This window comes from Cyclopterus lumpus, chromosome 4 (genome assembly GCF_009769545.1).
Source record: "Cyclopterus lumpus isolate fCycLum1 chromosome 4, fCycLum1.pri, whole genome shotgun sequence".
NCBI lineage: Eukaryota > Metazoa > Chordata > Actinopteri > Perciformes > Cyclopteridae > Cyclopterus > Cyclopterus lumpus.
In genome coordinates this window covers 11,119,348-11,134,019 of record NC_046969.1, presented here as the reverse complement: position 1 = coordinate 11,134,019, position 14,672 = coordinate 11,119,348, and the positions used below count along the sequence as shown (strand labels likewise).

General features: G+C 39.5%; 1 protein-coding gene across 5 annotated transcripts in view; it reads right to left on the bottom strand.

The window, feature by feature from the left end:
* The window catches only part of ddah1 (dimethylarginine dimethylaminohydrolase 1), a 66,944-nt gene that overhangs the window by 3,590 nt on the left and 48,682 nt on the right, over window positions 1–14,672 (bottom strand). For all 5 annotated transcript variants that reach the window (XM_034530731.1, XM_034530734.1, XM_034530730.1 and 2 more), the window contains 3 exons: window positions 13,663–13,736; window positions 8,360–8,479; window positions 2,415–2,558 (listed from right to left, as the gene is read on the bottom strand). In XM_034530731.1, the coding sequence (XP_034386622.1) occupies window positions 2,415–2,558; window positions 8,360–8,479; window positions 13,663–13,736 (338 nt within the window). The remainder of the gene's footprint in view (window positions 1–2,414; window positions 2,559–8,359; window positions 8,480–13,662; window positions 13,737–14,672) is intronic.

Sequence of the window (14,672 nt, the reverse complement as noted above, 5' to 3'; positions counted from 1 at the left end):
CTTTTGTATCTATTTTATTATGTGTCGTGGCTGGCACGGTGATGTTCAAACATAACTGATCATTGACATTGTGATTTGTTGTAATTACTATGTTTTTTTATACATGTGAATTCTTGACCGCATTTAGATATACATTGGACCAAGTTCTCATTACTTCAGGTGATATTTATACAGTATGTTGGGTCAGCGGGTGGCATGGTCTCACCCAGAAGTAGCTGCTAAATGTCACTAGGGTTTGCTCAGTTTCTTTCTCTCCAAACTTAACCCCCCAGAGCTGTCGCCACTGCTAACCATTAAAGATGCCCTGTCTACACCCCCTCCGACCCCCACCAATCCTCCCTCATGACCCCCTGCCTTTGTTAATGTGGAACTCTTATGTAACTTCACAAGCCAACTAAAAATAGACCGGAGATTAGGACAGACAAGGATTCGAGAAAGCAGCAACAAGTTCCCTTGAGAAACATGTCACAACTGTGGACTTACTGTACAGCAAGGCATGATAGACAACTATCCACTATGTGCTATTCATATTGTTCCACTTCATAGTCTCCAATTATTTAAACAGAGGTTTGGACCAAAAATGTGTTCCAGGCCAATTTCTGGTGGATTTGAACATCAAAAAGGAAACTGGATCATGGACCTAACATGCATTCCTCAAATATTGCTTGAAATGGACCGTTAATAGGTGCTTCGGAAACAGGAAGCACAAGATACACAAATAGATTTCCATTATGCGCAACTTGAATTCCCTCAGTTAATCTTCCTGGAAAGAAATGAGCCATTGCCATGGATTTAAGTCCAAAGACATATAATTTTGTAAATTCTTCCCTCTAAAAATAGATGGTGGAGGTAGGGGTTTTAACCACAGAGTACATTGTGAGGTCGGAGAACTGTCTCTGCAGATTGTAGGGTGCTGGGTTGGATCCTCTGAGAATCCTTTTTACTTGTGATGAGGAGTGACCCCAAGGCATCTTAATGACATGGCTACTGCTCAGCTTTTCCAACCCCGATAGACAAAGAGAGACAATAACAAGTCCTTCACAGGGAACTACAGTTGGAATCAATATGCAAGCATCATCAGTGGCACGTTTTGATGTTGTTTGCAAGCAGGTCACTTATTATTTAGAAAGGTTATGAGACACTGTTGGAGTACACTAGGCGTGTCGAGCCAGCATACAGCATCTACAGTTTAACAAAGAACACATGCCATACCAATAGTTCATAATTTTACTTTCACCAGAAATTGGTGCAGTCGGGGGAAGCATCACATTTTGTCTTCTTTTGCCTAATCTTGCCTACTTTACTTTAGAGTAGACCTTACACCGCTGGGCCATGTGGACCCTCCAAATAAATAGTTTTAAGAGATATAGTAAATAATACATAACAAGTATCATTTTGTGATTTGCTAGTTTAAATACAAAGTAATTTTAGATACTTAAACTTGCACTTGGTCCACTTAGCGAACACCGCAACAAAAAGCTATAGACACCACACGGAAATACTATCAAGTTAATATGGAAAATGTATTAACAAACAGTAGCTTATTGACACATCCAGCAGATATGGAGCAACAATAGCGTTTCTTTTGAATTAAGTTTGATGAATGTAAGTCCAACATTCACTTAGTTTCTTAGCTGGGGGTTTGGTCTCCAACTGCTTTTGAGGCAAATATCTGCTAAATATCTATATCAGCTGTATGCTTCACAATGTTTACCAGCTGGTTGCTAACTTTGTATGTCTGCTATTTACTGCTGGGCAGGATGGGTTTTAAGAACACCCTGTGGAGCTGCACAGTCTGGTGCTTTCACATAGTCCCATATTGATTACAGCACCTTTAAAAGGGACAGTGTTAAGTATTTAGGGGATCTATCGGCAGAAATGGAATATCTTATTAATAAGTATGTTTTCGTTAGTGTTCTTTAGTGTACCTGAAAACAAGAATATTCATGTTGTCATTACCTTGGAATGAGCCATTTATAACTACAAATGGAGAAGGTCCTCTTATGGGCCATGTTTCTACAGCAGCCCAAGGCGAACAAACCAAACGCTGACTCTCTGTAGGACCATTCATGTCCCTAATCTGTGAACCATGCCCACAAAAGGTCACTTCACATTAAACTGGAGGTTCTTTTGTTATACAACACAGTGCCAGATGTGGTTGACCTGTGGCAGTCTGTGTAAAACAACCACACACTGGAGGGTTTCCCTCTCCGGCCACTCGTTTATCTCAGCGGTCTTGACAGGATAGAGAGTAACAAAGGCAAGTGCTCTTTAAATTTAAGCAACTAAACCAGCCTTGTTGTCCTGAAAGTGTTTCTTCCTCCCAAAGTTCTAACCTCAGGATTGTAAAAGAATGTTATTGTGTGTGTGAGACAACGTTACTGTGTGAAGACGTGACATGAGCTGAGCATTACCTTTGCACTTTCTGGAAACTGCTCTGCGGTGGGGTGCAGCAGCACATGCCCCTTATTAGGTAGGTTCATGTAGATGCAGTTGGCAGCGTAGTCATCAGGCACTGTCAGTTTGTCATAGCGATGGTCACTCATTTGCTGCATGATCTACACACACAGATAGGAGACAGACAGGAAATAGACATTTATGTAAACTAACGGCAGGCTGTGCAGAGTCCTTCAGGGAGACTTTCAGAGAGACAGACAGAAAACAGTTATTCAGACTATCAGGCACTTTAAGTCTGAAGCAAGGCCACAATACCAAAGGCAGCACCACATCTTTCTGCTGGCCAAACCACTCTCGGGGCCCGGGGGGCCTTAATGGAGAACACAGGAGCAGACAGACATTCTTTCTCGGCAGATGTCATGTTATTTATGTAATCTGAAGGAGTTGAAAGTGGGACAGACAGTGGGGGGAGAGAGTCTGAGAAGACGCCCATGTTGCCAAGTGGAAGTCAGGGTTGAGGATGTTATGACCAGAGGAGAGACAGGTGCCTCTTAATGTTTATGAGCAGAACATCTGCGGACGGATACCTCAGAGACGAGAAGGGGAGGGGGCCTGGAAAGCGAGTAAAAAAAAAAAATCCAAAGCCTCAACATTCAGAAAAGGTATTTTGAGAAGTGAGATTTTTGCACCAGATATAGACCTCCCATCTGCTTTTCTATTGCTCCTCTTTCTGGCGATCATCTTTCATCTTTAAACAAGAGCAGGATAAGTTGGCTGTTTTCTAATGATAATCAGTCAAAAAAGGTAACTTATAAAACGTTGAACAAATCTGTAGATTTCACTCACAAAAATAAACAAATGCCACCTATGGGACAACACATAATCCAAAATATAAAATGTATGACGTCTAGCATGACGCACATATCGGTTTGGGGCAGTGGCTGTTGTGATGGCACAAACTCAAATGTGGGCGGAAAATGTGAGATTTGTGAGCACAAAGTGGCCTATGACTGACCCACTGGATCTGTTGCAACAAGAAATGACCAGGGCCTTTACTGAGACAGGAAAGGCCTATTCCTTCGTGAATTATATAGAAATATGGATTACTTTGCAGTTATTTGTTCATTTAGCGAATGCAAATGGGCCAAGCAGAATCCTCCTTTCAGTCTTTGAAAAGGGCAAGCTTCAATGATCCATTCCATTGTTTGCTCCTCTCCACAAGCACACAGTGGGCTTGGGCTGCTGCTGGTTACAGGGGCTGGTGGCCAGTCCTGAATCTGCTGAGAGCTTAACCACTGTCTCCTTGGGAGGTTGGTGCCAGGGACCTGTTGAGTAGGTTCTGACACCAGATGTTTATTCTGGACATCCCTGGAATCCCATTCCTTTTCCCAAGTTGATTGATTGTTTCTCTTTTCCAAATTAGTCATGTAGATGGGAGGAGCAGGATATTACTTGCCTAATAAGTTAAAAGCACTCAACCGCCTTGTGCCTTGAAAAAACGGAGTTATTGTCATGTAAATAGATATCTACTGGTCCAACACAATATCAAATGTGCTGGTCTAAGTAAAGCTTTCCTTTGGAAAATCTATTCAGCACACATAAGGGACACATTTTATGTTTCTGGCAGCAGCATCAGTGCTTCGTGGAAATAAATAAGAACAATTGTGTGGTTAGTATGAGCAATAAATCTCATCATTAAATAGAAATCTTAAGGAAAAAGTTGTCACACGACTTGACTCATTGTTATATAAGTGATCTCTGGGAAGTACCATGTGAAGCCAACACCAGATTAAAAGTGTTGCTCCAACAATGTGAACAAAACTAAGAAATCATACATTACACCAGTATAGCATAGCTGACCAGCCATATCTTATGATGTAAAAACAGAATATTAACAGTCCCTGTAAACGATTGCAAATCTAGTTACATAGGAGCTGACGTTGCCATTTCTGAGTGCAAGGCTGCAGGGTGGAGTTCATCCAGTTTGTGCACATACGTCTGTATGTGTGTAACCAGACCAGACACATTCCCAGGTCACAGATGGGTGTGTTAGGTGATTGCAGCAGCCCTAAATGAAAACACTGTCCATGTGCGTGACCGCCAACACTGTCTCTCACATACGGGGGGATTAGGAGTGGTAGAGGGGAGAATAAACGTGGACTCCACCAAAGATCACAGTTCCTGCTTCACTCAGTAAAAATGCTTTGAGTGTGAGGAAAATGTCCTACAGCAAAATTTCACTGTGTAAAGTTCTGATCCATGAAATGCAATTAAATCCTCAGAAAACAAATCACTTGACTGAAGGACCAGTTAGTTCTCTGTTCAATGTTAGTGGGTGCAACCAGTCAATATAAGAACAGATTACTAACTATTTTTCATAAGGGTCATTTGATTTATTTAAATCAGAATCAGAATCAGAACCTTTTATTGCCAAGTATGTTTTCACATACAAGGAATATGTCATGGCAGGTGGTGCAACAATAGACAATAACATTAACAACAACACTTAAATCTCAGGGTTCATGAGATAAAATAATCAAGGACAGCCAGGTTATTTTGGTTACTGTATGTTTTTTAAGGAATTATTAGATTAGATTACCAGAAGCTTTTCGCTAACATGTAGTTAAGTATGCCTCAGATTTGTGTGTCTTTCTTCAGCAATAAAAAATAATGGAGAACCGCAGCTTCTACACAATCCTCCTTGACCAAGACCACATACAAAGCAACAGCAACTTACTCTTGGTAAGTGGCCGAGGTCCAGTTCATATATCGAGTGGTAACTGGGCTGCAGAACGTGCTCATTCAGAGTTGCGAAAACAAAAAAATTACAGGAAGGTAATACAATCCCCCCTGGGCAATCTCGACCAGTTAACAAAAACACTGACAATTTACTGGACCCGATACTGTGCACAGTGGTCCTCAGCATCATCTGTATTTTGGCCCCAGAAAGGAATATTTTCATTGTAGTAATCCTTCCCTGGAGGCCGTTAAAAGTTGTACAATACTTCCTATCACGCATGAACAAGACAAATCCGAACTGAGACCGCTTCCAACTACAGAGTGGAAATTGAACTTAAATTGGTTCTTGTCGATGCACAATACTTGTTTGATGTTGCTCCTTGACTCATGTTTCCCTCTGTAGAACATCTCTGATAATACCAATAAAGCAACAGAAATCGGAAAACAATGAACAAATCGCATTTCTTATATTGTTAATTTTAAGTTATGAATGAACAGGGCAACAAACCAGAGACCGTATACTGTCACGTATGATATTACTTGCTGCAGCTGACTCAGAGACATCATTGGCAAGGAAACCTAGTGTTCAGATGCCACATATGGGCCCTTTCAGATATGATACATTTTCCTTCACCCAACAGTGTGACTCCCAGCATGGCAATGTCAGCTGTTCATCCATCTTTTATTGCTTATCCTGTTAAAGGTCGCGGGGGGAAAGAAGCCTATCAGCTGACATTGGGCGAAGGCAGGGTTCACCCTGGACAGGTCGCCAGACTATCGCAGGGTTAACATACAGTATATATAGACAGACAACCATTCACGCTCACATCCACACCTACGGGCAATGTAACCATCAATTATCCTAAGCTGCTTGTCTTTGGACTGTGGGAGGAAGCCGGAGAACCCGGAGAGAACCCACGCTACCATGGAGAGAACATGCAAACTCCTCAAAGAAGGTACATCTGCTGGTCAGTCGTCTACTATTTAGTTTGAACCAAAACATCTCAACCCCGTCCAGGATAAATTCTAACCTTTACTTTACTTTAACAAATGCTCTGGTTAACTACTTTCTAATGACTTGTGCCAATTACCCAATGCTAGCATACTGAAACAAAATGGTAAATATGGTCAACAATAGTATAATGTCTAACCTCCAGCTGCTCTTTGCTGCTGAAGGATATTAAACATACTAGATAACCCATCAATTTGAATCAAATATCAAAACTCATAAAAAGTGTATATTATGGTCATCTTACTCGTCTACAGGATTTGGTCATCAAACACAACTCATCCTAAATATAAACTTCACCATGTTGTCACCTCATTATTTATAAATGTGCAAACACCCTTGAGGTGAAGATCAAACCCTGACCAGTAGTGAGCAATGACCTCATGAATGAAACAGGGCTGAGTGGGATCTAAAGTCTGCCCCCGCAGTCCAATATAAGGAGGGAATAGTGTGTGAGAGAACAGGAAGTGATTGCTGCAGATATTTCAGGATGATGACTTCATAAGTGAAGCTTGGCAGTGACAGCGGCAGATGGATGATGAAATCCATCCGGTCAACGTGTATTCTCACCCATGGGAGAGCTAAACACAGACAGGGGACTACACCTGGCCTACACATATACACATTCTGAGCACACATCCCCGATATAGACAGACAGCCAAACAGAGTGTAAATCAACAGCCTTCTTAACCAGATATCAGTGAGATACATGTACAGACCTTCTACTCTACAGGCCAGGGTCTCCTCTCTTGTCTGAATAAAATGCTATAAGCTTCCTAAAGACAAACATAATTAGTCAGGCTCCAACTTTAATTTGTACAAGTGTCTTTGTCCAAGGGTGCACAGACATAAGGAGCCTCATTGCCATAAGAGCTGCATCCACATGCAAAACAAGCACTTTGAATTCATTAAAACAGCATTCATGATATCTCATTCGCCCCACAAAGACCACCAAAAGGACATTACCCAATTACAAATCCTGTGTCGTTAAAAGTCCTTTAAAATAGTGTCTAATTAGTGTAGGAGAAGGTGACGTAAGCCGTGATTAGACAGCGAGCAGACAATTAAGTTTCACTACTCCTCGCTCCAACTAGCTCATTACTGGGGGATCAAACAGGCAGGAATCTTAACGAGTCAATACTGGAATATAAAATCAATTATCACATGCCTTAAAGCATAGATTCTTAACTTCTTGTGTACACTTCAGCTATAGAAAAACCAACAAGCATGACCTTGTGCTGGTCTCAAGTATGTGGCTTTGTTAGGATGTTGTGTCAGATGGTCTGCTTTTAATTGCCCCATGAGATATCACTAAGTGGCTTTTACTTGACTTAAAGTAACCTTGTGTAGGGTAAGGCCAGTAGGGGGAGATATCACACTGGGAGGCAAATGAAGAGCCCTGCCAGAAGTGATATGTCAAGGCCAAGGGTGTGTGTGTGTGTGCCTGTGTGTAAGTCTTCATACATATGTAAATAAACATAAAGCATTCAGGTCTACGCTGTGTAAACACAACTTTAAATATTGCACTATATTTTAGTCATGTGTGCTGAGAGAATACATACAGTGTCATGTGTTGATGTTTGGGAATTTTTAAGAATAATTCCATCAGAGGGATGGGCTGAGATTTATCACTGTCTCTAAAACGACCAATCTGCCTCTGTCAGGTTGTAAACTGTCTCTTGTTCACAGTCCTTCATCATCCCCTGGATTATTTCTTTTAGGACTGTTTTGGGTCCGATTGTTACGATGGAGCTAGATTGATTCAGAAGCCTTTCATGCGGTAATGAGCTCAAGCTGCTAAATGGAATACCTTTGTAATTGATGCTGGAGTGTGAGCGCCAGGGGCAATCCCCTCACCTTTGCTGAGAATATGAATTAATGATGAAGGATTAAGGTGACCGATGGTCTCAATGTGCCTGCAGTAGGAAGCAGTAATCAAGTTGTAAGTAAGGGAGTCTGCTCTGAATCAACACCTGTAATGTCCTGTCTTGTAGTGTTATTCTTGCTGAATACTTTGCAGAGCAGGAGAAATAAAAAAAAGAACAGGACTGTTAATACCAACAGTATCGAGCCAAGAGTCAAACAAAAAATTGCTGCGTCTTAGTTATAAAAACAAATCGCACGACATTGATTCAGTGGTTTCTATGACCACAGCTGGGAGAAGCATAGCAATGGGACGATGTGTTTACTGCACATACAACACATACTCCATACTTTGAGGGCCTTCTGTGCTGGTTCACTGGAGCCGATGACAATGAGGCCTGGTCCTCCCATACTGCAGAAGCTTTTCAGGTGCAGCCCTTCCAGCACAGGCACGGTCGACACAGCGTAGTCCTGCAAAAGCACAATCCAATTAGTTGAAGAGAAACAAACGAAAATATGAAGAGAGGACGGACCGATAAAGATGACTTAAATTAATGGCAGCTATGGTCAAACTGCAGGAACCACTTTGGGTTTGTTGTGTCAAACATTAAGAGCCTCTACATCTGCTGACATTATGTTTCCTCCCAATTGTAATTTTTTTGGAGGTCGTTCCCTAATGTGTTAACAAAAAGACACAAACCGTACACAAACCTGCCACTGTGACAAGTCTTCCTTTGTTAGTGACAATGCTTTACAATCTGTTAGAACCACCACAAAGCACTGCAGCTCCAGTCAATTGATGTGGAATTATGTGAAAAGTGCTATATTGTTGTTTATTAAAAAGCACTGTAGTGGTTTGGGCAGTGTCATTAAACTGGGTCTGAAGTGGCATTTAAAATGAAATAGCAGGCAGCTACGGGGCAGAAACAGCAGGAGTGTCTGGGAGATGATGTTACTGAGCCCAGGGCACGTAGGGTTATTACAGAGCAATTGGAAGAAACTTGATTGGAAAGGCTTTATCTGGCAGCAGGATGTGGCATACCAAATGTTGAGGTATACAAAACAACAAATACACCAACTGCTAATAGTTTTATTAACACCTGAACATGGCATTTGGGCTTTATTAAAACCTTTAAAGGCCCTAAAATGTTCTCTATAACATTTCATATTACTGACCAAATAAGCAACAATCACATTTAATGGCATGTGGGTGTGGTTTAATCACATTTAAAGGGTTCCTTCGGTATTTTTCAAGCCTTTTTTCCCATGTTTTTGTGTCTAAATGACTAATAGGAACAACAATTTCTGAAATTTGTCTAGTTTTGAGTGAGACCGGTATAGATGGTAGCCGATCACAGGATGCAATGCTATGGATGCTGGCACCGTGAATAAAGTTCACTGAAAGTGCTTGTTTTTGCCAAGATAGGGTCCAATTCTTATTATAAGAGTCTTGCTCAAGGAGAAGTCCAGGAACAAATCGAGGTGATTTGTTCCTGGATGACAACGGTGGAAACACTGGCAGAGCAGAATTTGTTGGGTTGGAGTACAGAAAGCATAGCTTAGTGTAATCTATAACATTTCCAGTGTGAAGGCTGAATATTTAGATGATTTTGACTATGTGGATGAGGTCTTTGAATTTCATCGCCCTCCGTATTTAATTGATCAGAGTATACGGATATACAGATTTTACAACAAGACTTAACCTTGAACACAATAATAAACTGACAGACTTAAGCTAAAAGGTGAGAAAAGTTGTAAACAATTTGAGCCCGTCTGTGGCGAAAGCAAGAACTTTTAGTGGACATAGCGTTACATTGATGCTCACGTACAGCAGTATCCCTTAATATCTTAATACAAAAATGTGTTTTAAAAAAAGTTATCCTTTAATAAACAGTAAGCTGGCAACATGAACAAAAACCCCTACAACTGTCCTCACATTTTGTCACATGACCAGAAATGGCAGAAAATGTAGGTTTCCAATGCTCACAGTACGAGGCCCATTATGAAACTATATTTGCCTTTTAATCTCTTTTCAGAATGAGGATGAAATAAGCATTCAGCCAGCAATTGCATCCATATTGATTAAACTATGGTCTCTATTTAGGATCATTTTTATAATCCTCTTTAGGGAACTTTCCTGTGCTATTTATATTTTGCCTTCAACAGCGGATTTTGGACTGACCCCACTTATTAAAATGCTAGTTAAAAGCCTTCTTGTTTGCAAGAATTAAAGCCTGAATTCCATATTTGAAGAATTAAAGCATAGCATAACCTCCTGAAATAACATTGTTTTACCACTTCATTTTGATTTTGATTTACTGGACTGCAAGAATTTCCCACTTTAAACATGATTTGATACATAGACTCACTGTTTGTGACAAAAAGCTAGAGTTGAGTCCTACAGAGATTTGTAAACCTTGAAGTGATACCAAGCTTTAATTTGAATCATGTGAGACTTCAAACTTTTATATGAGCATATCAATTTAGGTTGTTGCCTAAGAACTGATATCCATGTGTTTTCTTAATCACACAATATGTCTTGAATTGTTTTTTATAGCTCTTACTTTAACCTATGAGGTAATGGAAGTATTGTGTACATTATCCATAGTTAAACTCTTTGGTGACATTTTCCATTTAAGAATTTGGGAACATCAATATTTGTTTACGTCAATATTTGTACTGCATCATTAGCACAAATTAAAGTGCTATGATTCACTAAAATTGTTATTGCGAATGAACAGAGAAGCATTTGGCAGTTCATCATGCCAAAAACTTGAATTACTCCATCCTTGAGTTTTTGGCACTTGTTCAGAAGATACAAAAGGACAACTGGGAATTATGTAATCTGAACTTCCTTCACTGTTTATCCATAAACAGGAAGTTACAGTTAGAAATTAGAAGTATGAGTCATACTTTTCTCATAGAGAGAGTGGAGAGAGATACTGAGTTGCTTTTCATCTGCACCAACAGGCTGAAAATCCCCATTGACCAACCCAGGAGCACAGCAGACTGAGCTTCACTGTTGAAATCCTTCACAGTGTTCATATTTTTGTTTTATTGGTACATATGGAGTCACCACCTCTACCTGCAGATAAAAAGAAATGGTTTGGCCTCTCTTTTATTATTTCCGAATAAACTCATTCAATCAAAAGCACCATCTGCTCTGAACTCTTCAAGGACCATCAAGAAAAGAGCTTAGACATCTGTACGCAGTTGTTGAGTGATAAACAAACCCAGCAACAAAGTGACCCTTAATTTGATAATGATAGGAAAAAAAAAACGTGACAGGAGGAATCAATCTGATAAAAAACGGAAAAAACAATAATGGACGCTCAAGTGATTTTTCCTAGTGTCATTTGCCAGTGACGCATCATTAAGTCCTGTTTTATCAAAGATAACAGAAAACACAGAGGAATCCAAAATGAGGAATTCAAATCAGATACAAACTGGAAGAAGGAAGTGCAGCAACAATTTAGGTCACCGCAGCGTTGAACTCCTAACGCTGTGACCCACCTCTGAACTTGTGAGTAAGCCAGCTTTCCTCTTTTGTTACAGTCTCTCAGAGCAAATCCAAAAGCGAGACGCATAAATCTGCAGTATGAAACTCCTTCACTTTACAATAACAGTAAACAAGACAGATAGAATCAGTCTGTGTTAGTGACACACACCATGACCCTCTTTCTAGGCTGCAGGCCTAAATCCTCCCAGTTTGCCTCAATCTGTTGTTGCAGAGAGGTTTTGGGTTATTTTGGAGAATATTTCCTTTGGAAGTGATTTTTTAGCTCAGTTATGGTCCATCAAGACCAGGCTATGCCGCACAGGAATTAGTCAGAAAGTAGTGAAATTAAATTATTTTTGCTCTGGATACACAGGCAATACCTCAATAGTTAGTAAAGGTGCAATTTATTGATGATTTTGTTACTTTCATGATATTTCTTTACAAAAAGTAAAATATAGAATATCACCTCACTCATCCTTTAACAGTGCTTCCCCCTCAAATTAATTAAAGTGACAGCACAGTAAAGTCACGTTTTGCCAATTTCAAAGATGTTATTTACTTACCAGGTAATGCTCGGCTTGGAATGCAGGTATTGATTGAGGATGATGGTTAACATAATTAATGAGGCAGGTGCTTGCCAAATCACCTTTTTAATAATTTCACCTACTGCTTGCTTCACAGCTGTATACAGAGGTGGCAGAGGTATATAGCTGATTAAAATGGCATAGGACCCCGTTGAGGCTGGACTTGGGCGGGAGCTAACGACTAAAAGCCATTGAGATAATGCACAGATGCATTAATCAATAATTATCGGAGAAATAGCTTTTTTGCAAACTAGCTTATGTCAGGGTACTTGCTTTGTTCTTGTGTACATATACAACCAGTAGGATGTGTTGAAGGGTCTTGATATCTCCTAGCAACAGCTTAAGTTTATGTATACTTTACAACAAATAGTCCACATAAACAGTGTAGCCTTGACACAGACTAATAGACTAGATATAATAGATAGAAAGAAGAGGGTGGAGAGAGAAAGAGATTGATGGAGGGAGGGAGACATTTAATTAAAGAGAACAGGAGGTAAAAAGATGAAAAAAAGAAAAAGATGAATTGAGTGATGATGCTGTTACTGTATCTTTCATGATTAATAACATACCATTTCTTGTTTGAGATGTCTGATCTTATTTGCTCTCCGTAGCAGTAGGCTTGTGCATTTAAGAGACTTAATAAGTCAGAATGGTACTTGTAAGTTAATATATATATATATATATATATATATATATATATATATATATATATATATATATATATATATATAATTCAGTCTCATACATTAAAGTGCCCAGAACATCAGATTCAACACATTCCTTAATTTCACATTGACTACTAGTGAACATACATTCTAACTTTTAATATGGAAAAAAAACAAGACATAATTACGTTTAATCTTTGATACTTAAAGCTGCTCTTATCAATATTTGTATACAAACAATGGATCACGTGTAATGGGAAAACTTTTCTTTTCTGAAAAGTCGATAGAAAATGATATCCTTACCCTGTAGTTCCCCTCAGCTCTACAAAGCTGGGGAATGTTTTTTAAGTAATGATTTTGATATTATGCCCATAACTTTTTTTGAGTTGCTCTCACCACACTCATCAGTGTTGTTTTCAGCTGTAGCAGGCAGTTGAAATGTGCAAAAAGCTCTAAAATTACACTCTATGCTAGCAGCGAACAGTAGAAAGACAAAACGAGTGGCCAGCTGATGAACATAGTGGAGCATTTAGCAGCTAAAGAGTTAAATGTTTGTCTCAGGATTGCATGGAAAACAAAATGCAGCAAAATGGAGTGTGAATATTGGATGTACATTTCGCAGTTGGCAAGTAACATAATTCTTAATAGTTGCTAATGATACTACGTCTCTGCTGACTGTATGAATATGCAACTGTTGGCCGGCCCGTTAGCAATGTCAACTTTATGAAGTGATAATATATTAGTGGTGTAGTGGTTAGCACTGTCACCTCACAGCAGGGCCTGGGTTCGGTTCCCAGTCCGGGTTGTCCTGTATGCTTGTTTCATACACTTTTACTGCGAGAGGAATTGTTGCTTTAGTATTAATTGTGATGCTGCTTTTTACAGCAATGCCACATTTAAACTCACCTTAAAGGCATCTGCTAGAATCTCTGCTCCTCTCTGATTGGTCCGTTTGGAAAGGCCCACAAAGAACTCTCGACCTGAAAAAAATAATTAGACGCCACACAAGTTGTTTTGCCAAAATATTAATTAAATTCAACTTACATCTCTATGCCTGTTGGGACAAATGAATACAGCAGCTCGCCACAGATCAACAGATATATAAACAATACAACTCAAAACAATTAAAGGCTTGTGGAATTTTATTATAAGTACCTTGCTAAATTACTACATATCTACAAAATCAATCTGAAAAGATACACAAGGTTATGTGAACATTATAGAGCAATGATTATTATAATATCTGGAGTACAAACATATATATATATATATATATATATATATATATATATATATATATATATATATATATATATATATATATAACATCTGAAAACTTGAGAAAGTCTACAGTGATAGGATGGGCTCCTCACATAGCTGCTGAAACTTTACAAAATGAGCTTTTAGCCAGGGCTTTGCCAACAGGAAATGTTTCTAGCCCTGCTATGGGAAACCGATTTCAGCTGGAAGGAACGAGCGCACAGAGCCAGCGTCTAGAAACCCAATTAAGTGTACTATGCTTTTTCCTTGTGGCCTGCGCAGTGTAGAAGTCTCTGACCCACATTTTTGCCCATTATTTTCTGCTCTTACCAAATGTTATCTTCTGATGCCAGAGGAAGAAGAGGCACGTGGGGGCTGCAGTCCTGCTGATTTTATTTGTCCATGCAGTGTTGTACACGTGTTTGCTACAGAATAGTTTTCAGGGGACATTCTGCTTAGTGTGCTGAGGAACCAGGTCACTGAGGTCGCACAGAGGATTGTTTGCCTGTTAATATGTTTTGAATCCAGAGTGATATTTGTGAATTGTATCATGTTAGAAATAACACTTTAGGTGTCTTGAGATGCAAAAATAACGGATGAAGTAAAGGCAACTACAACACAAAGCATATGTTATAGGATTTTAGGAGATTTCTACA